Here is a 22,213-nt window from a genome sequence, read left to right as displayed (position 1 = left end):
GCTGTTGCTGTTCTGAGTGTCCCTCAGACATCTTGTCCTACATATGCCTTAAATTCCTTCAGTTAAATGTGAACAAAATTGTAGCCATCTTGTTCAGTTTTCATCAATGCCTTCTCTACTCAAGCTCCAAGTTAATTAAAGGAAACACGTGTACTTGCAAAAGGGAAAGCTGAAAGAGATCTAGAGGTGTTAGTTGACTCATTGTATCAAAATAGTGTGAGGCAGCAATAAAAAGGCAAACAGACCTATTTGCCAAATCAGTGGCGTTCAGATCCCCAAAAGCCATACTCAGGCTGTACAGTGCTCTGGTCAGGGCTAGATTATTGTATATAGTCACCATGAAGCTATGCATAGGAGAGCAACCCCGGGTTTAGAGGAATGAGCTATATGCGCAATAATTTGGCAAGCCAGGACATGTCAGTCTTGAAAGGAGACGTTTCAGAGGGACCTTTTAGAGGTATGTATACAAGATTTTGAATTGGATTGAGAAAGTGAGTCCAGAACAATACTTTTGAATGCACCAAGACAGCAGAACAAGAGGACACAGGTTTAGAGTTGTGAAAGGAATTGTCAGGGTATACACCTGGAAGCTTTTCTTCAATCAAATGGTGATTAATGGCTGAAAACAGTTAGCCAGGACACTGGACTCATTTAAAAAGCAGCTTGATGCTGTGACGGGATGACAGTAGAGTGGGGGTTGTGGAGTGATAAGATCAGATGAGCTGAAGGCCCTTCTATATCATAGAAGAGCTCCGGGACACTACCCCGAATGAAGGGCGCTATATAAATGCAAGTTGTTGTTGTACATCCAAACTAATCTTGTGAAGTAGTTTACCAACTTACTGAAACAAGGCACAAAGGAATAAAATATTAATGCAATGTAAATGTCAAAAACAAAAGCGTTGATTCATGTTTCTTTTAAACAAGGAATGTATTTCTACAAAATTTGGATTCGTTGGCTTTCAAACAAACATTGCTTTCGTATTATAGTTGTTCAGTCAAGGTGGCATACTTTGCATAGTCTATTGCTTTAAGGGACATGAGTGTACAGCACTTGGCAGAGAATGTGGAATGTCTTGTAAAATTTCCTTCTCATCCACTCCAGTCTACATTAGTTTATAAATAAACCCTGCTTTGAAAATAAAAACACATCAACTTGGGTGAAGAAAGGGTAGACATATATGCATGGAGTGAGTACATAGCCACCAAGCAAAATGCTGTTCATTATCACATACTGAAAGAAGAGCCCCTAAATTATACCAAGCCATTTTGTTGTATTTTAGGATTGCACGAAAGTGTGGAAAAATGGGTCCTAATTTGGAAGGTAGTTTTCCACACTTCTTAAAGTTTCCAAATTAAGACTGAATTTCAGAATTTTCCACTGATGAGCATAATGTCAAATTTTAACACAAAATGACCTTTCAACCTAAGACTAAATGGAAACCCAGACCTATGGAGTCTGGAGCATGTATCAGACTATAGAACATATGTGCATTGCTCGCTGGTATTCTTGTATTTCTCCCAAGATTTTCTCTGCTCCCACCAGATCAGAGTCCTGTAGCTCAGTGGTTGGAGCACTCGTCTTGCAAGCAAGACACCTGGGTTCAATTCCAGGCAGGGCGAAACCTGGGCAAGTTTCCTTACTCCACACGCCTAATAATAATCCCTCCAAAAACAATAATAAATTGGTCATTTTCAATCCACAACTGTTTGTGGGACACTGCTGTGCGCAATTGGCTGCCGCGTTTCGCCCACAAATATACACTCAATTCACTTTACAGCATATTCTGTGAAGCGCTTTGAGACGTTTAGAAGATGTGAACAGCGTTATATCAAATGCAAGGATTATTTTTTAGTTTATCAACAACTTGCATTTATATAGCTTTCTGTGTTCTCCAGTAATACTACAGATGACATCACAAATCCAGAATCACTGAATAACACATTTTGTTCCCTCATTTATGATGCAGTTTCATAGAATATTATAGCACAGAGGAGGCATTTCAGCCCATCGTGCCTGTGCCACAATTTGGAAGAGCTATCCAGTCCCATTCCCTGTTCTTAGCCCATATTATTATTACTATCCTTGCAAATTGTTCCATTTTCAAGTACCTATCTAATTCCCTGAAAGACCCGGATTATGGTCTCTAGAAGTTTCCCCACCATCGATGTTGGGCTGACTGGCCTGTAGTTACCAGGTTTATCTCTATCCCCTTTTTTGAACAAGTGTGTAACATCTGCAATGCTCCAGTCCTCAGGCTGAACCAAGCCAGCTTTCAGCATACTTAATGCACCTTTTATATCACTGGAGTGATTTGTCATTACTTAAAAGAAATGGGCCAATTCAGAGCAATAAATAGCATTCTGGTTTCCTACTCCAATCACTCTCACTAAAGCACAGAGCTTCACTAACTGGTGGCAAACATACTGTTTAATCTTTAATATTATTGAAGCACAGGGAGTGCCAATGGTTTCGTAAACTTTGATAAACTTAAGGAAGGTATTTTAAATTTGATTTTTAACAAAAATCTACTTGTAATCATTGAAACCTAAATTATACTGAACCTAATGACTCAGAATCAAATCAATGCTGCATAAAACAGGCTTTCGACTGCACTTTTGCACGACATTGTCGATTCATGGCAAGGATAGGATAGGATTAAGGTATGTGGAAACTCTTGAAGTTCTAGCTGTTTGTGCTGCTGGGCTGGCAGCTCTCATTTGGAACATGCAGCTTAAAATGAATGAATAAGCCCATATTGGACAGTTTAGCCTAAACTTCTTACGCAATCTAGTACAATGAAGCATTATCCACTGTGTATGCAAGAAATGGAAGCAGAAACTGTAGAATTTATTATATTTATTATAATTTTAACAGATTGTTTTAAAGAATGGAAAAAGACTATACAAAGAATTATAGAACATAATTCATTTACATATTGGATACAAGGTTTTTACAGAATGCTTATATAAGGAAACTACAAAATACAGAATAAGTAAAGCAGACCATAATGGATAAAACATTAATTTTCGTAATACAGCTTATTGGTCAAAGTGAAAACTTGTATTTTGGCATTTTCACAATTTGTTAACACTGGAAGAAACAAAGGGAGTAGGATAGAGTGGCTTAATAAGAAGGAAAGGGTGGAATTCATTCACTGAACTCATGTTTACATGACAGCCCAAAGTGCTGTTATATGGTATGTCTTTGGCAAGAATTTAGACTCATACCCCAACTGTATATAGTTGTGTAAGATTTCATCAGTTGTAAAAAATAAATTTTTTAAAAATGTGGTTGATATAAAATAGTTCTACTTAAAACTTTAGTTTCTAGACTACTTGTACTAAAAAGCCAGCAATTCTGGAACGATACACAAGATGTCACTCATATGTTCCAAAGGTACCAAAAAGCTTTCCCCTTCCAGGAACGCCTGGCAAGCCAATATCAATCGCTAAACTGTGGCCGAACATATTTAACTCACTAAAACGCGTATGCATTATACAAACATCAGATTAGCTGTCATCTATTAAGGATATTGTGTCAAATAAATATAAATTATGCATTATTTTTTCTCTGATTGGTCTATTTTAAAACTGGTTTATGTCAATCCTGCAAACAGTGAAAAAATAAAACTAAGCATCGACCCTTCACCTCAACAAATAAAAACCAATTGATAACCAATAGTCACAGAAGCCAAACATCTTTTATTTTCCCTCGCTGTCTGAACCAAGGAACAAGTATTCTCTAAAGATCGTTTCCCTGATCCTCTAATAGAAAACAAACCTGCTCATACCATCATTCACCAACATATACAAAACCCTCTGAACATGACCAGTTTCACTCCACAGCACAGTTGTCTCACAGTCAGATTATTTTTTTAAAAGAAAAAGGTTTACTCTTCTCAATGAGGGGCTCTGTAACAAAGGCCTTCAGTTACTTTTTCTGGGATCCTATCATGACCTTTGATACAAAGTTCACAATGGCACTGGCAGGCTGCTCAGGGTCATGCTCAGCAAACAGGTGGCAGACATTATCAGTTGCGCTTCCTTGTTTCCTCGCCACAAATCCAAAGACTCTGTTAATAAAAAGAAACACACATAAATAACTGTGAAGTTACGTGACTGCTGACATGTTTTGAAAACAGTACAGTGTACAGTGAAAAAGAAATGCCAAGATTTCATGTACTCTACTCACTTTGCCGAAGTACCATCTTTTGTCCATCTGACAGAGGGGGAAAGGGTATGAGAAAAACAAGATACATTAGAATTTCAATCCTCGATCACACACAGTCCAGCACCCTGACTGTAACGCAGTGCTGATCAATAAGAAATCCCAAAATAATGACAAACTTACTTCCTTTCTTGTGGGTCCAAAGCACAGAAAATGACGGTGTTGACAGCATAATGTCTTCTGAAGAAGAGTCTAGTAAAATAAACATTTTTGTTAACCGAAGAACCAGGAACCAGAGTATTCACTGGGTGAATATATAACTGCAAGGAATACTGTTAAATTTCTGATATTTATTGGATTCGTTTTTTGGTCAGCCAGGTATCTGCCACATGCAGAAATCCATTACCATGCTTAAGAATATCCAAACCAAGCTGAGATTTCCATGCATCCAACCTAAACATTGAAATTGCAGAGAAATTTATTGAAATGGAATGCATACTCTCTCCCTGGAGAGAGGCATCCTGCTGACTTAATTCCAAAGAGTAATAAGCAAGAGCCAAGGGTTGGGGACCTCAGAGTGTGCGATGTTGTCCTAGAGTCTAACCAGCTAAAACCACACAGCTTGCCATTGCTATTTATGGGATGCTGTATGAAAGGGAGTATTTAGCATTACTGTGTCCAAAATCTTAGTATGTGTTGTGATAATTACCAGCAGGTTTTGCAGTCAGCGTCCCTCTCCCTACTCTCGTCCAATGGTTTGGCTCAAAGATGGTCAAAGTCCAAGTGGGGTCGCCATACTGATTGCTGCAATGTCTGATTGTATATCTTATATAAAGTAATTCAATGAAGCACTAGAGAGAGCAGTCAAAGTCTCCCACCAAGTATGTTCATTGAGAATCTCTGCAAAACCAGACTGAAAGTACTACATAATAAAACCTCCAAAGAGTCCATTTGCCGCACTTAACTACTTTCTGGCAGTATACTGACACATAATAATCTTCTTGATATAGAGACTTATCATGCCATCAAAACCTCTCAAAGCACTTCACGGGATTAACTGTAAAATGTAGTGACTATTTGGAGGCAAATGCGCGAGCCAATTTGCACATATCAATGCCCCATAATTTGTCATGTAGTGAGAGATCAATACACATATTGACCAAAAGTCAGTCAATGAAAATTGCTGATTTATAACTGAGGGTTTGACTTCAAACTATCTGAAAACTCCCCCTCAGTGGCTCAGCTGCTGAAAGCAGCATTGATTAATAAAGATAGAAATCCATCACACAATAGCTGACTCACAATGTTTGCTCCCTCAATGAAGCCAGGTATCCTACTCCCAATTCCCTTCTCTTTCCCTATACCCACCGATGCCCTCCCTTCACATGTGCTTATCCAAATTCCCTTTAAATGGCCCCAATTGATTCAACTCCAATAGCCACCCTGACCCTTTTTTCCATATTCTGAACTCTGGCAGAAAGAATTCTTCTCAATTTTCCTTTTCATGCTTCCAGATATAATCTCAAATTCCATTCCAGACACAGGAATTTCCATGTGTTAGTGGGATGCTTAAAAAGCTTAGTCTGGTTTGGATACTATTAAGCAAGGTGATGCGTTTCAGAATAGGTCAGACACCTGGTTGACCAAAAAATAAAAATCTCAAAATGTTCCTCATCCTTAAGTCAGCAGAATCCTAGAAATTTACAGTGCAGAAGCAGGTCATTGACCCACTGTGGCTGCACTGGCTCTCAGAGCAAGTTATCCATTCAATCCAATTGCCCGCCTGATCCCCAACGACGAGGAGGAATAGCTCCTCACCATTTATCCTCTGAAGCCCTTTCATTATCTTAGTTAAGATACCACACCGTGCAATACTGAGCCATAAAGACCGTAGAGTTCCATCCGTACTCCAGAGAAAGTTGGTGCGATGATGGGGGAGAGAAAGACAATCACTGACATTAGCTCACATTGTTTTCTAGCAAAGAAAGAATAAAGACAGGGTTTCTGCTGCCAATTGCTCCCTAAGTTCAAATCAACATAATGGAGATGTTAGGTTACACTTACTTCCGTTGATTGTCAGTCAGGGTGATGCCTTGAGCTGACACTTTGAAATGTACAACAGTGGATGCAGGTGAGGGAGTCTGCACCAGGGTCTCGGATGTGGCTTTCTGGATTGCCTGATGGCCTGTTAGAGATTCCATGTCCACAGAATTTAAGTACCACACATTGCAGGCTGCAAGAGAGAGATAAGACAAATGCAGGCCGTTTGTAAGTAATGATAATAATCCTTACACTTCAGTGCCTTGGGACGTCCTCGACGTGTAAGGCGCTATACAAATGTAATTTTGTTGTTATTGTGACATTTGATGTTGCACCTTTCATGTCAGGAGGACCTTTTAAAATGTTTCAAAGGATTTACTGTAAAGTGGAGTGACTGTATATTTTGTAGTAATTTTCTTTTCAGGAAAAAATGAAAGGTTAGAGATTACGGTGGTTTTACCCAGTTTGCACTGATTTAGGGTTATGCAGGTGTTAAACCAGGAGGTGGCAGCACTACTTCTCATAGTTAAGTGGTTGGTTCTTTTTGAGGTCCAAGTGCCATTTAATTACCTCAAGGTGAGCATTTTCAGTATTACATTTATGTCCCATATCAGGCTTTAGGTTATGTTTGTTAAATGGCTGCTGCCCAGCTGAGGAAAGCCCCAAACCTGCTCTCTGCGGCCAAAGAATTAACGTTTAGGAACCGGATACCCGCCAAGTTGTGGTGCTGACATTGGAGCATTGTTCCTTGCTTTGCCACAGCCATGAAGCTCAAAAATGCCTCTTCTTTTCTAGCTTCTGTTCCACACTTGTGCCCCACGCTGACAATACTGCACTCATGCAGAACCTTTTTAATGCCAGAATAACAACCCCGATGTTCATTTAAATTCAAATCTACTCAATAACATACCTGAAATTTTATATTTCTTGCATTTATTAATACTAATTCTTGCACTAGATACAGCACCTTTCATACCAGGGATAAAGCTCAAAGTGTTTCACAGGATTTACTATAACTTGTCCACATTGCAGTTGAACATGACAACCATTCTTTGCACAACATTGCCCCACAAACAGCCATGTTCTTAGGCTTAAGACTATTGTCTGGTACTGGACTATAGGTACTGGAGGAGGCAAAGTAGATTTGTGTGTCATCCGCACACATGTGGAAGTTTACCCCGTGTCTGTGGATGACATCGTGCAGAGGGAGCATATAGATGAGAAGAAGAGGGCCAAGGATGGAGCTCTGGGGTACCCCGCAGGTGATCAAGTGGGAGCGGGAAGAAGCCAACCAGCTGCAGCGGCATATGAGCCAAGAGGAGAAAATTGGAAATTAATTGGACACACTAAATTTATGTTAAAAATAGCTATTTTGGGGCTCCAAAATATGTAAAACATATGTCCGTCCCTATATCGACATTAAAGACAACGCAACTTACATTTCTATTGTGTCTTTTACACATAGTAACATCCTAGTACCACAGAACTCTTACCTGCTCCCTGCTTTAACAGCTCCACAGCTGAGTTGGTGGCAGTGTGCGAGGAGGTGTCCATCCCATCCTCCAAAGGATCTGTAATTGGGGAAAAAAAACCTCTTGAAAGTAAAAGTAAAAAAAAGGACCTCCACAACAATAGAGCGTCCTACACGTGGGGTAGTGTCTCGGAGCACAGAGCCATGCTGACTGTGCGAGAATTAGGTCGCAGGACACTCTGGTCCACCTACCTATGCCTGGCTACAGAGCAGGTCTCTGTTTGTTCTCATAGTCAGACATGGCTCATAGAGTAAGGTTCATAAGCAAATAGGAATGAGGAGAAAATATTGTACTGACTTAAAAACTATGTTCTGCAACAAAAATATAACCAGAACACTACTATAAACTTATTCTGTGTTTGGGTTGCATTTTAAACTTGATTAAACAGGAGGTGAAAAACACAATTTTGTTTTTAAAAAAATGTCCATTAAAACCTATTGGGGGGAAACAAAACCCTGCATTATGTTGATTATGTGCTGAGGAAAAACAGGGCAGCTTCTGGACATTTGGAGAACTAAAATAAGGTATAATGGAGGAGGCAGCAAACTCGCCTTTGACTGGGACATGTTGTACAGTTTATTAAGCTGTAACAAGTCAGATCATTTTACATTCTTGACCAGTGCCCTAAATAAAGGAACAGGTTCAATGATCTGAATGCATGCTGTGAAGCAGCACTAAAGATAAGCATCCTAAATCAGCAAACTGCGGCACGGCAGGCTGCTGCAGATGCTGCTGCAGAGCTTAAAGACATTTCACGAAAGATAGAAATAAAGGATCTGATTCTCTGATTGTTGCTGAATGAGACAAATGTATTCGTTGATTGGTAAATGTACCTCTCCTTGAGGGCCAGGTTATAACAGGGAAGCCAGATCACACACTGACAAGTCAGGAAGTCTACTGACCAGAGGAAATATCAAACAGAGATGTATCAAAGATGTATCAAAGTCTATTTTTTTAAAAAAATAAGATTATTTCACTCTCAAAGTCGAATTCAGAGAGGCAATATCTTTCTAAATGCTTATAGTTCTGTCTGGGAGTGTTCACTGGAAGTGCTCTTTTTAAAAGGAAATAAAGAATTTTAATTTTCTTAATAATAATAATCCTGGCATCTGATATAACGCCTTATCATGTCTTCGAGGCGTTTCAAAGCGCTTCACAGAATATACTGTAAAGTGAATTGACTGTATATTTTATGGGTGAAAAAATACATCACACAGGTTTTGGGGTTTGGGGTTTGGGGGGAGCAAAGGAGATCTACTTTGAGACTAGAAACTTCAGAAATCAGTAGCCATTTTTACGGACTGTTCTTGTGGCAATTGAATGCATTTACCTCTGTCAGGGATGAGCAGCTTGCAAGGCAATGCCAGTGGGGTGATGGAATGCTGGTACACCAGCGCAGTCAGACTCCCTGAATAGAAAGACACGATGAACCGTTACTCACTTGGGAAACAAATACAGCTGTAAGATTGAAACGTCTGGAAAACATTTACTGAACACACTCAGTTGACTTGTGAGATTGATAGTGAAAAGAAAAGCGTACCAAAATAAGGTTCATTTGGGCAACCCTTTAACCGGACTCCTTTCTGGGTACATTCAATGAGGAAATGTCTGACCAGCTCATTCGACAAGTCTCCCACTGCGGTCAAATGAAGGAATACAAAATGAGTCTAAATTAGGAATTTTCTCAGCACAAATATCATTTTTATATATATATATACGCACCTACACATACCCACACACTATTTACAGAATTTATCTGATTGCGTACAAAGAAAACAGGGAGACAGTTTTGGAACATTATTGCTGGAGGTCATTTTACAACTTGTAACTGAAGAACGACAATACCTTTTTTGTTTTGCTGAAGCACAGAAGCAGGGGGTGTAGCAACTTTCATTGCCAATCCATAGGCTCCCCGGAATGAGTGGCTATCCCGCACAATGAAAGAACCAGGCTCTTTATCTTTCAGTAACGCAATAGCTGCAGGGTAGAAATGAGCATCTGTTAGGTCATATCATTAATAACTAGATCAGTAAAACTTACAGCTTGTCAAGGGATTTGTTCCTTTGTACCTCAGGATTTCAATGACATTTATTTCTAATAAATCAAACTGAGATTGTATCTCGGCTCACAGGATCTAACTAAGGCACTGTTTCAAACAGACTAAAGAGATTCAGTAATTAATACAAGATGCAACAAGTTTGTGGCCATTTATTTTAAGCTGAACTCGACCAGCTCTGTTATCAGACTATAGCTTTGAGCACAAGGAGACGAAAGTTGAGCAAATGTTTGAATTGAAGTGCCTCTTACACATCTCTGATAAAATAATGCAACTTTTTGAATGTCCATTAGTTTTTTTTTAAATGTTCAATAAATAGCAACAATGTTTTACAGCCCCCTTGATTTATGGTTTACCATGTCTGGTAAATCTCTGGATTCATCCTAGATAGTTTTTCAGTTGCAACTGAATCATCTTTCAAACAAAACTCATTTCTATTCCAAATTTGGGAATATCTGTAGCTTAGAAACACAATGCACAATATTTTAAGCTTGTCAATCAATTATACAAACATTTATATTAAATTTGAATGTGCAGTGTGACTCCAAAAGCTAACCTGAATTCAACCTAATTTTCACAGTAGTAGAGACTAATGCAAATAGATTCACAAACGTATTCAGTTTATCTGATCAAGACAGCTGAGAGGATAAAAAGGGATCTTTTCCAAATCTCAAGCAATGCTGCCCTGATAATCAGTTGTTGGGATGTTTGAGGAATGTCTGAAAACTACCTGCAGTTTTGCTGTAGTCTACAGTTATAATGGAAGGGAGGGAGGAGAGAAGTGAGAAGGAAAGAGAAAGGCAGAGTCTCCCCCTCCACTCAGCTCTTCTTAATATTGCAACTAAGATCAGAAGCTGCTTTGTGAGCCACTGCAAGTAGGAATCAGATCATTCCAGATTCCTAAAGGGGTTTATATTCTATTAAATGTTACATTTATGTTTTGGTCTGTGGAGCACTGAGGTTTTTCAGTCTCACAACAGACTCAGTTTTACAGCAGTGCTTGTGTCAAGTCATTGGGGTGGGGTTTCTAAGGATAATTCCAGGTATCCTATGAAAAAAACATGGAAGTGGATGTGTGGATTGAGATATGGTTGAAATTGAATCTCTTGTTGCCTCACCTTGTTCACGCGATATCTCTGGTTTATACCAGAATTTTGATGTGTCTTGTACAAATTTTACAGTAACATGCTTATCAGAGCTGCTGCCAGGATCTGCAAGTGGAAAAGAAAAATGAAATACATGGAAAATGTCCAACACTATTGCTCTGGAGGCTACACTTTCAAAATGGATGTAGTGTGGTTAAAACCTGAAGAGATCAATGCTTTTGTGTTCAACAAAAACAGCAACTTGCCCTTGTCTAGTGCCCTTCACGCAGGGCCATTTATTTACACGTCAAAACCCTTTGGTAATTATAAAATTATAGAGATTTTAAATCACAGTTTTTCAACCTCATTCAACTTTGACATCATTTTTCAAATGGCTTCGTTGTTGGTTAGAGCTGTTTTGCTGCCCTAACCCTATTTTGGCAATAACAGAAACAACAAAATTACATTTGTATAGCGCCTTTCAGGTCGGGAGGATGTCCCAAACGGCTGGACAAATAGTGTTTCAGACTCAAGCTGGGGGTTGGGATTGGGGAGGGTGGAGGGCAAGGGGATTTGAGACAGGTTTTGAAGGAGACAATGGAGGGGGTGAGGCAGAGGGATGGAGTTCCAGAGGGTGGGGCAAAGTGGCTGAAGGCCCAACCGCCAATGGCGGGACGTGCGAGACGCGGCACATAAAGCAGGCCGAAGCCCATAGGGCTTTAGGATATTGCAAAGGTAAAGGGGACTATGAAAGTGAGGATCAGGATCTTGAACTGTATCCTCTGTGTGATGGGAAGTCAGTGGAGTTGGACAAGGATGGGGATGATAGGGTCACGGAGCCTTGTGTGGGAGAGGACACAGGCTGTAGAGTTCTGGGTGATTTGCAGTGTATGGAGGGAGGAGTTGGAGAGGCCAACAAGCAGGGAGTTTGCATAGTTGAGCCTGGATGTAATGAATGCATGTTTGAGGGTCTCGATGGCCTGCATTGTGAGACGGTGACGGAGCCAAGCGATGTTGTGGAGGTAGGGAAAGGCGGTGCAGGTCATGGCATGGATGTGGGGTATGAAGGACAGTTGCACAGGACGCTGAGGTTCCATACTGGCTCTGTGAGATGCAGAGTGCATCCATGGAGGGGATGCTGTCAGTGCCCGAGGTATGGAGGCACTGAAGGGAGCCCAAGCAGGAGTGCCTCGGTCTTGTTCACATTCAACTGCAGGAAGTTAGCTCTCATCCAGGACTTGATGTCCGACAGGCTGTCTGTGAGGACAGCAGTAATCGAGGGTGGAGACAGAGAGGTAGAATTGGGTGTCATCTGCATACATGTGGAAGTTGACCCCACGTCTGTGGATGATGCCATCAAGGGGGAGCACATAGGTATTGAAAAGGAGAGAGCCAAGGACAGAGCCCTGAGGGATGTCACACGTGACGGTGCGGGGGTTGGAGGAGAAGCCATTAGTGGGGACAAAGTGGGGATGGTGGGACAGGTAGCATTCGAACCAGCCAAGGGCAGGTCGGCGAAGATTGAGCTGAGAGGAAAGGCGGTGTAGGAGGATAGAATGGTCGACAGTGTCAAAGGCAGCAGAGAAGTCCAGGAGGAGAGGAGGCAGAGGGAGCCCTGGGCTTCGTTTTTGAAATGATGGAGGTGAGGGAAGAGGGGGAGATAGGGTCAAAGTTGTATAGGGAGGGATGGGTGGGGGCCGGAGTGTGACAGGGAGGTGGCGAGGGGGTAGCGGTGGAAGAGGGAGAGATAGCCAAATGAATTCCCTCGATTTTGGATTCGAGGAAATCCAACATCTCCTCGCAGTTGAAATTGGAGGAGAGGATGAGTGAGGAGCAAGAAGGTGGTCGGAGGAAGCGGTTGGTGGTGGAAGAGGAGCCTGGGATTGTCCTTGGCCTTCAAGATTATCTTGGGAGTAAAAGGATGATTTAGTGGAGGCGAGGGCCTTGGCAGTAAGCGTGGTCAAGCCTGATCTGCCGATGTGCGTTCGGCGGCAAGCACTTGTGCCTTGAGGGATTGTAGATGGCTGGTGTATAGGGGGTTTACGGAAATATGAGGCAGTTTGGGAGGTGAGGCAAGGAAGTCAAGGATGGAGGAGAGGGAGTTGTGGAGAAGAGACCGAGGAGAGTACATTGTGAGAGTGGGGCCAGAAAGGCAGGAGTTCGGGTGATTCCAGGGCAGTGGAGAGGGAATGGGGGGAGATTTTTTTCCAGGAGTGGTAGGTGATAGAAGTGGGTTGAGTAGGGAGAAGGGAGGTGTAAAGAGAGATGAAGTAGTAATAATCAATAAAAAGATGCAGAAATAATTTGGGAATCTCTCGAACTGATGACTTTGCCTAAGGACAAATCACAGCCTGAAAACAATCAGTCAGGTAGTAACAATACATCTGTTTACCATTCCTGTCACTTGATCTTGTACAAGCAGAGTTTTAATACACTGCTTCAACAGCAAATCAAATCAACATTGAAATCACGAATAAATGCTTTAATAATAATAATAATAATCCTTGCATTTGATATAGCGCTTTTCACGTCGGGAGGACGTCCCAAAGCGCTTCACAGAACACACTGTAAAGTGAATTGACTGTATATTTGTGGGCGAACGCGGCAGCCAATTGCGCACAGCAATGTCCACAAACAGTCGTAGATTGAAAATGACCAATTTATTATTGTTTTGGGTTTTGGAGGGATTATTATTAGGTGTGTGGAGTAAGGAAACTTGCCCAAGGTTTGGCCCTGCCTGGAATTGAACTCAGGTCTCTCACTTGCAAAGCGAGTGCTCTGACCATTGAGCTACAGGACTCCACAAGCTACAGGACTCTTTAGTGACATAGTAGAGCTTTAGTGTGCACATCTGGTCAAACCAACCAGAGGAGCAGACAAAAAGTGAAGACCTCTTTAAAAATACAAGTATAATTTTGAAAAAATTGTGGTCTCCTGCCTATTACAGACTTAATATTACTGCACCAACAATCACATCCAGATCTCCCTTATAAAACAAACAGAACCTCCTTGGATTTACAACAAGTACTTGCATTTAGACAGTGCCTTCACTCTGAACAGCGTCTCGGTGCGCTTTAGATTTAGTCAGCTGATCGCCAAAAAAATCACTGCGAAAGCATTTTCGATCTGTTTCAAGTGCTGAAGAGGAAGATGAGGCAAGGGAGTCAAGGATGGAGGAGAAGGAGTTGTGGAGAAGAGAGATCGAGGAGTTTGCGTTTGTGTAAAACTGTTTTCATTGTACCTCACAGCAATAGGAGAATTAATCCATCACCAGAAACTATTTAAGATTATATTCCCATTTTAATGATCCAGCCAAGCCAGGTTTAGGCCATAAAAATTACAGTTTGTGTAAAAGAACAAATCTTTATTCTGCATTAGAGTTTAACTCTAAGGCTGCCACCGTAGAAAACCTTCTGTTTCTCAATGGATTGTACCTATAAAACAGTCTCTCCTCCTGATGTGAAAGGCGCTAAACAAATGTCATTTATTGTTGTTGTCTCTAAAACAAGTAAAGTGCATCACTAATGTTAGCTAATCTATCACTTCAGCCTAACTCACTTTTCTGTATTCCAGTGTATGAGCCCAAGTCACCAATATTTCAGATAATGCATTGTACAAAATTTTCTTTCAATGTTTAAAAAAAGTTTTTGTAAGACTGCAAAAGTTCATTAAGTCCCTTTCTGATGCTTCTCGACCCCATTTATCTACATTCTGACCATAGCCTTCAATTCCTCCTCTTTCAGGAAGCACATAACCTTCAACCATCTTCCATAGCAACTTACTCAACAATTATATTGATCAGACAAGAAGTTGAAGTAACTGACTATTAGAGGGGGGAAAGGAAAGAAAATAACTCACCTTGTACAACAGAAGTGCACATGACTTTAGAAAAGTCAGGAAGAACACTTGGGAATGGGATGCTGATCGTGCTCCCACTGTGTGGGCTTGAAAAGCCACTTGAAGCTGGTGATGTGGAAGCAAATGAATGATCTCCCTCAGAAATCCGCTTCTTCTCTGGCAGTGGAGGATGTGCACTGGTACTCACAGCACCGTGCCGCTGTATTTGACCATTGTGTGCCTGCCCACTGACTGTTGTGAACAATCCCTGCTGCAGGCTGGCATTATCCAAGAAACCGGCCATCTGGGAGTTTATGGTAGAAGGTGAATTGATCGTGCCTGTAGAAAGACCAGGTAGTGTGGCTTGTTTGCCAACGTACTGAGGGCCACTGCTGATGCTGTAGTTCAGATAACGCTTGTTATTGGACTCTGCAGGCAAAGAGTGCAGCATGGAGATGGTCCCAGGGCTATCTTGCTGCAGGTTTGTCACAAGAATCTCGGACGTATCCATGTGGCTGGCAGGGGAAACAGCCTGTGACCCCGGAGAAGGAAATTGTAACAAGGTAGAGACATCCTGCAGTGGACTCCCAGAATGAACTGAAAACTCTGGGGAACCCAAATAACTGCCAGTTGATCTGCTCACCCCAGTTACAGATGACTGTGGAGAAAAAGCTCCTTTCTGAGTATTTTCTAACCAAGCAGGTGGGCTGTCGAGAGAGAAGAAAAATACATCATTTAAACAGCTTAATAAAATGAAGTCTTCAAACACTACGTCAATGTGATACACACCCTCCATTACCTGTATCTTTCAGCATTTTAAAGACTTGGCTGATACTTCCTCTCAAGTGCTTTTCTAAGAGTACCATCCACTTCTAACATTCTGACTGTCGGAATGATAATTATGCAGAAACACTGAATAATCTCAATCATGTGTTCAGTTTTTTTCTTTAAAAAAAAGCCACTGGGATACAAATGTTGAAGGTTTACTGTGAGCCAACACATTCAGATTCATAAATTCTTTTAGAAGGGAATCGGATAGATGTCTGAAAAATCAGAATGTTAAAGTAAAAGCTCATGAGGAGATAACCACTAAGTGCTTGATGGATCAAATGGTCAGGATCCATATATATGTTCTATGGTTACCATATTTACTTGAATTTAAGGCACCCCTGAATCTAACAGAGATTTAAAGTTTGGAGAGGAAAATATACTTTTCTGAAATTCTAAGATGATTAATACGTGTCCTGATTTAGGAGGGACTTTTTATCATGAAAAATCCTGCGCTTTTTACTTGAATTTATAATCAAAGCTAACTGGGACATGATGCTTCACATATCCTCACTGTACTGTTTATAGATACATTGCAAAAAAATCAGGTGAAGACTTTTAATTAAATTAACCAGCTTCTATTCATTCATATGATGACTGAAGTCGCAGAATGACATCTTTTATACCGAGGACCCTCGTGAGTGTGATTGCTGGGTCCAATGACTAATTACCTGTGTTAGAAGTGAGGCGAGAGTAATGGCGGACTACTGGGTGGTAAGGTTGAGGTTCGTATCACTACCTGCATGTTGCTGGTTGGGGTTATTATATATATATATAAAAAATAATCCTTGCATTCAAAATGGTACCTTATCAAAACATCTCATAGAGATTTTCTGTAAAGTGCAGTAACTTTGTATTTGTAGGTGAGCATTATTCATCCTTCGATGCTGAAAAATTCTCAGAATTTATTAAATGGCTTAAATGGATTCTTTAAACACCTTGGGGTTTCCTTTGCAGCCAATACCCTGAAAATGACTTTCTTATCAAATAGGCAACATTTGCAAAGGATGTTAAACCCACATCAGCAGTGACGTTCAGTAGTTCGAGTTGACGTTCAGAGTTGACGTTCAGTAGTTCGACATTCTTTAACGTTTAATGGGAACATTTAGTCAGTATCAAAAGCCATGTGCTCTGCATTTCCATAAAATTCCACAGAAGACCCATATTCTAACTAGTATGGTATCGAAGGCTGCAATAAAAGGGTTTTCCCTTTTTACAAAACAAGAAATGCAGGAGCATTGTCCACACCTTTGAGAATATACACAAAAATCTATAGGATACAATAAATCCCAAACATTGCCAAAGCTATCTAAAACCTACAGCAACATTTCAATCTATGGGGATTTGGTAAGTATTTTGGTGAGAAATGAAAAAGGACTTCATTTTGAAATATTTGTTGTATTATAAATAATGTGGAAAGTCATGATCTCCAGAATCAAACAGATCTGACAAGCATAGCAATCCATCACCATGCTTAAAGAGTATTCAATCTAAATTAAAAGTTCCATTTGTCCAGTATGGTGTACGTACCCACCCAATTTACCTAATTCCAGAGAGTTTAGAATTAAGTAGAGCGATACAGAACAGAAATAGGCCATTCAACCCAAATTTTATACTCCATACAATCCCTCACCACCTCCTGTACCCCTCTATTTCCATCCCCTTAATTTATGCACCAAGTGTTCTCTTAATTACATTTAGTTTCAAGCCACAGCTTCCAGCAGTGTAGTCCACATTCTCACTATCCTCTGTAAACTTTGTAAACTCCCTGTTGGATCTACTATAGGCGCATGTTGACAATGGTCATGTATACAAACATCACCCAGCGAGTGTGTGCGTATGACTGCTGAACTTTAACTGCTTAAAACCATGAAGCTTGCCATTGTGAACATTGGCAAGCCTCCCCGCTTCTTGTCCAACTAGGACCACTGTACTCATTAGGGCTTTGCTTTGCAACAGCAGAGGTGGAATTAAGTGAACAGTTTTAAAAAGTACCAGGCATCTGAGATACTATTTCTAAACTGGACTCAAGATTCACAGTTGAAATATGTATGAAAGGTGTCTTTGCCAGAAATTCACTGTATGAACTCAGTTTCAGGTTTGGATTGGAAGATCCCATTTACAATGCTGTCCTAAACAAAGCAAATCTGATAAGAGCTTCACTCGAGTACACTTGGCAGTGTGAACTGATTGTTATGTATATGAATAGTTAGCCCTCTGGCTATTGGTTTCATGCTGGTATAATTTCATCCATGTATACAAACGTCTGGTCTGATACACCAGAGTCAGCCTTTGATCTTCCCTCACAAATCTCCAGACAACATAGGACAGCAGCACAGGGCTTTATTGCTGTTTTATATTGCAGCTCTGAAGATTCAAAATGCTGCAGCAAACTTTAAGCGTAAACTACTAAGTGTTTCCAGATTTGGAATTTCCATTTCCATTTACGCAGGACTTCCTTTATCACCCCCTTTGCTCAGCTGACACAGGCCTGCACTGCATCACTGACCCCTCCTCTGCACCATCGGGGGCCAAACCTTGAACCACTACATCCCTAACCATGGAACTCCTTGCCTCATCCCTCTTTAACCATCTTCAAATCCCACTTTAAAACTTTGACCACACTTGTGGTCACCTCCATCTTCCCCTTTGCTTGGCAACCAAACCTGCCACTGTGAAATGCTCTGAGGCATCACCCACGTGAAGGGCGCCAAATAAATTCAAGGTATTGTTATAAAAATAAAATTAATGGTGTTTCGTACTTGTACAAAAGTCTTGATTGCAACACAATACTTGTGCAATGCTGTTGAGACAGTCACTGAAAGTCACCAGTTCTGGTCACTTCTATCATGGAATCAGACCATTGGGATACACAGGCAATGCGACCACTTGCATGCACAATGGGAGATCGGACTCCAAAACAAAATATCTGGCAATGGAAAAATCAGTTATTTTACATAATTAGTTTTCTGAAGGTGGCTTGTCTCAGGTAGCAAACTTGAAATGTAAAAGAGGATAAAACTCACTGTACTAGTATCATACTGTCAGCATCCCTATAATGCAAAGCCTGATGATATTAATAGAATAATTGCTTCATGGATCATAGAAGAAACTAACAACTGTAAACTGTACTCTGTAAATACAGGAATTATCATAATTGATAAAGGGCTGACCAAAAATGGCTGAACCTTTATAACATTCCAGTGCAGGGCTTTCAACATTTGAAGTACTGTTTTTGAAGAAATTGTATCTAGGGAGAAAATGATTATTTTTCTTTTTAAAAACTATTTTGAGCATTCTTTCAATTAGCGATAACAACTTTTAAGAGAGACGTAGATAATTATTTGGGGAGGACAAGTTTGCAGAGCTATGGGGAGAGAGGGGGGGAGTGGGATTGATTTGGATAGCTCTTTTCAAAGAGTCAGCACAGGCACGATGGGCCAAATGGCCTCCTTCCATGCTGTATAATTCTATGATTTTGTGAATGCACACCCATTTATAATAAGATAAAATCCAACAGTTCAGTCCTGCCTTCAAGTGGGTCAGAACTCATGCAATAACATGTCCTTCTTCATAATTTAATAGATGAAATATGCTTCTTGACAAAGGTTTGGCAACGGGGAACTCCACTGTAGTGCCCTTTAATACAGCTTACCACTGTGAACCCATGCTAAGTGGAAGCATGCTGCATCCAGCTTCTAGCATTGACTGCCTGGCTTAAAAAATGGCTGACTTCCAGATCACTTCCTGCATGCATTCACAGAAAGTGCTGCCAATGTGACACAACTGTGCAGAATGTGATATCAACAGTGACCTGCGAAACCTTGTAAAATGCATTCCATAAGGTAACCAAAGTTGAAGTCAACATTTAAGTACTTCTTTCAAATCTCATATTACCTCGGAAAAAACAACCAATTCTGAATTGTTGTTTGGTGAGCTACCCTTCTCCATAGACTTCAGTGACTGTGGGTCAAAGTCATTTACTCAGAATGATATTGCCAGGCATCAGTTTCCTACCTTTCTGTCCTGGACACAGGGCTGCTTGTGGAGACTGAGCACATAGAGCCAAAGGATTGTTGGTAGGCAGGATTTGTCATCTGAACGTCACTGCTGTACAGGCTAGGATTTGTGACCACACCACCATCTGAAGTTACCGATGAGTGATTCACTGCTTCCATGTAACTGCGGGGATCTAGGAAAGTAAAGATGGCATGCAATGTAAATGGTTAATGCACTTTTGTACGCCCAACCTTTGCAACCAGGTCGCTGATAGCATTGTACATGGTGACAAACAAAGGTTTACTTTTGTTTCTTGGAGAAATGCCAGTGAAGCACACCTTCACCTGGGGAGTTTCAAATGATCTTTGTTTAACTTGTCACACTGAGTGGGCAGGTTTCAAAGGATCCTATGGCAATTTTATTCAATCAAATTAACTTTGGGCTGATTTCAAGATATCAAATATTGAAAGAAGTTTCCAGGTCATACTCCTATCCCTTAAATTTCCTGGGTTCACACACAGTAATAATAATCCTTGCATTTGATATAAAGCCTTATCAAATCATTGAAACATCTCAAAGTGTCACACAGGATTTGCTGTTGGGTGCAGTGACTACATATTTTACAGACAAACAAGGCCATCGATTTGTGAAGAGCAATGTCCCAGAAAAAAAGTGATTCGATTTAATCTGAGGGGTTGTTGGCCAAGACACTGGAAGAAACTCCTTATTCTTTTCAAGTAGTGTCATGGGATCCTTAACAGACAGACGGGACCTCAGTTTAATATCTTATCCAGAGGGTGACACTTTCGACAATGCATTGATTGCACTGGAGTTGAGCGTAGCTAATAGCTAGAGAGCTACTGATTGAGTTAGGTTGACACACAGTAATAATAATAATAAATAATAATAATAATCCTTGCATTTGATATAGCGCTTTTCACATCGGGAGGACGTCCCAAAGCGCTTCACAGAACACACTGTAAAGTGAATTGACTGTATATTTGTGGGCGAACGCGGCAGCCAATTGCGCACAGCAATGTCCCACAAACAGTCGTAGATTGAAAATGACCAATTTTATTATTGTTTTTTGTTTTTGGAGGGATTATTATTAGGCTCTGTGTGGAGTAAGGAAACTTGCCCAAGGTTTCGCCCTCTGCCTGGAATTGAACTCAGGTTTCTCGCTTGCAAAGCGAGTGCTCTAACCACTGAGCTACAGGACTCCAAGTAGTTATCAATAGCGAGATGTCTTCCATGGAACTACAGCCAGCACATATTAATACTTTTAGGAGTGGATTTTTTAGCGTCTATGTTCAGCCAGCTCTTATTTACTGTACACAATGATCAAGACTTGTTGAAGTATCTTAAAACTGCTTGGTGACATGAAATCGAGAGGCATGGCAAATTGTTATGTGAATAGTGAACGAGTGCTGGAGGATGCAGATAGGCTAATAGGTGGTATGATAAGGGCAATGGCAATGCTAAACAAATGCTAAACATTTCAAATGACGCAGAAGAGAAGAGGGACCTTGACGTGCAGATGCAGAGTCATTAAAGGTGGTGGATAAGGCCATAAAAAGGCACACTGTATCCTCAGCTCTGTATCCAGAGGTATCGATACAAAAGCAAGCAGGTATTAACAAACTTGTGCAAGCCCAAACAAACTTGACCACAGTTTGATCACTGTGTGGGAATAAAGTGAATTAAATTTGTGGCTTAGTTGATAGCACTCTTGCCTCTGAGCCAGAAGGTAGTGGGTTCAAGTTCCCTGTCAGGACTTGGAACTCAGATGTTCTAAGCTTACACTCCAATGCAGTACTGGGGTGTGCTGTGTTATCTGAGGTGCTAACCTTCCTTCAGAATCGTATTTGGTTTCTCTCGCTGGTGAGGCAAGTGCTCTAACTGATATGCGACAGGACTTCATAAATGACTCATTCCTCAGGAAGACAAATACCTGCATTTGTATTGCCATGAGTTAACATCTCATCCAAAAGACATTCCTCCGGATTGTTATGTCAGCCTTACACTATGAGCTGAAGTCCCGATGTGAGGGTTGAACCCACAACCTTTGACCTGGAAGCGAGGGTATTAGCAGCCAAGCTGACACAGTAGACCTATGTGAACTCAATACTACTGCATGTCTGCAATCCTTTAATTCTATATTAAGGCTCTGAATAAATAATATCCAAACAATTTCTCTTGGCAGATGTTATAAGGTAGGTTTTGTGCATTCTGACAACTATAAACCTCATTCAGTGCTCAAAAGTGTTAACCTGCCATAAAGGCTAGACATCTGCTTGACAAATCCGGCATTTCAAAAAGTAAAATTATAACTCAAAACGCTCGTCTCAGTCAAATCCAACAAGCATGTTGTCACAAGCACCAGGATGAGATAAACCTATCTGAAAATCAATGAAACATGAAAGACCGCCCAAATTCCTAGCATAGTAAGGATAACTTGGCAACATCAGAAGCTATCTGCCAAGAGAGACCTTGGTAGATTGTTCAAACAGGGGCTTGCACAAGCTTGTATACCTATTTCATATCAATGCTCTCTGCTTTTATCTAGAAAGATAACAGATGTTTCAGCATGGCAACCACAAGGTGAGGGCTTGAGATTGGAATGGTATTTATCAGAACTCTGGGCGACCACGAGAATTGCAAGCAC

At 40.8% G+C, this 22,213-nt stretch overlaps 1 protein-coding gene across 7 annotated transcripts in view; it reads right to left on the bottom strand.

The window, feature by feature from the left end:
• Positions 1-2,845: 2,845 nt before the first annotated feature.
• LOC103181200 (tensin-3) overlaps positions 2,846-22,213 on the bottom strand; it is a 261,229-nt gene continuing 241,861 nt past the window's right edge. For all 7 annotated transcript variants that reach the window (XM_007897502.2, XM_007897497.2, XM_007897498.2 and 4 more), the window contains 11 exons: positions 19,567-19,741; positions 14,743-15,428; positions 10,918-11,010; positions 9,589-9,720; positions 9,284-9,379; positions 9,074-9,151; positions 7,705-7,782; positions 6,236-6,404; positions 4,355-4,423; positions 4,196-4,222; positions 2,846-4,076 (listed from right to left, as the gene is read on the bottom strand). In XM_007897502.2, the coding sequence (XP_007895693.2) occupies positions 3,935-4,076; positions 4,196-4,222; positions 4,355-4,423; positions 6,236-6,404; positions 7,705-7,782; positions 9,074-9,151; positions 9,284-9,379; positions 9,589-9,720; positions 10,918-11,010; positions 14,743-15,428; positions 19,567-19,741 (1,745 nt within the window). In that variant the 3' untranslated portion in view covers positions 2,846-3,934. The remainder of the gene's footprint in view (positions 4,077-4,195; positions 4,223-4,354; positions 4,424-6,235; positions 6,405-7,704; positions 7,783-9,073; positions 9,152-9,283; positions 9,380-9,588; positions 9,721-10,917; positions 11,011-14,742; positions 15,429-19,566; positions 19,742-22,213) is intronic.

Source organism: Callorhinchus milii, unplaced genomic scaffold (genome assembly GCF_018977255.1).
Source record: "Callorhinchus milii isolate IMCB2004 unplaced genomic scaffold, IMCB_Cmil_1.0 Scaffold2, whole genome shotgun sequence".
Classification (NCBI taxonomy): Eukaryota; Metazoa; Chordata; class Chondrichthyes; order Chimaeriformes; family Callorhinchidae; genus Callorhinchus; species Callorhinchus milii.
This window is presented reverse-complemented; position numbering and strand designations above follow the sequence as displayed.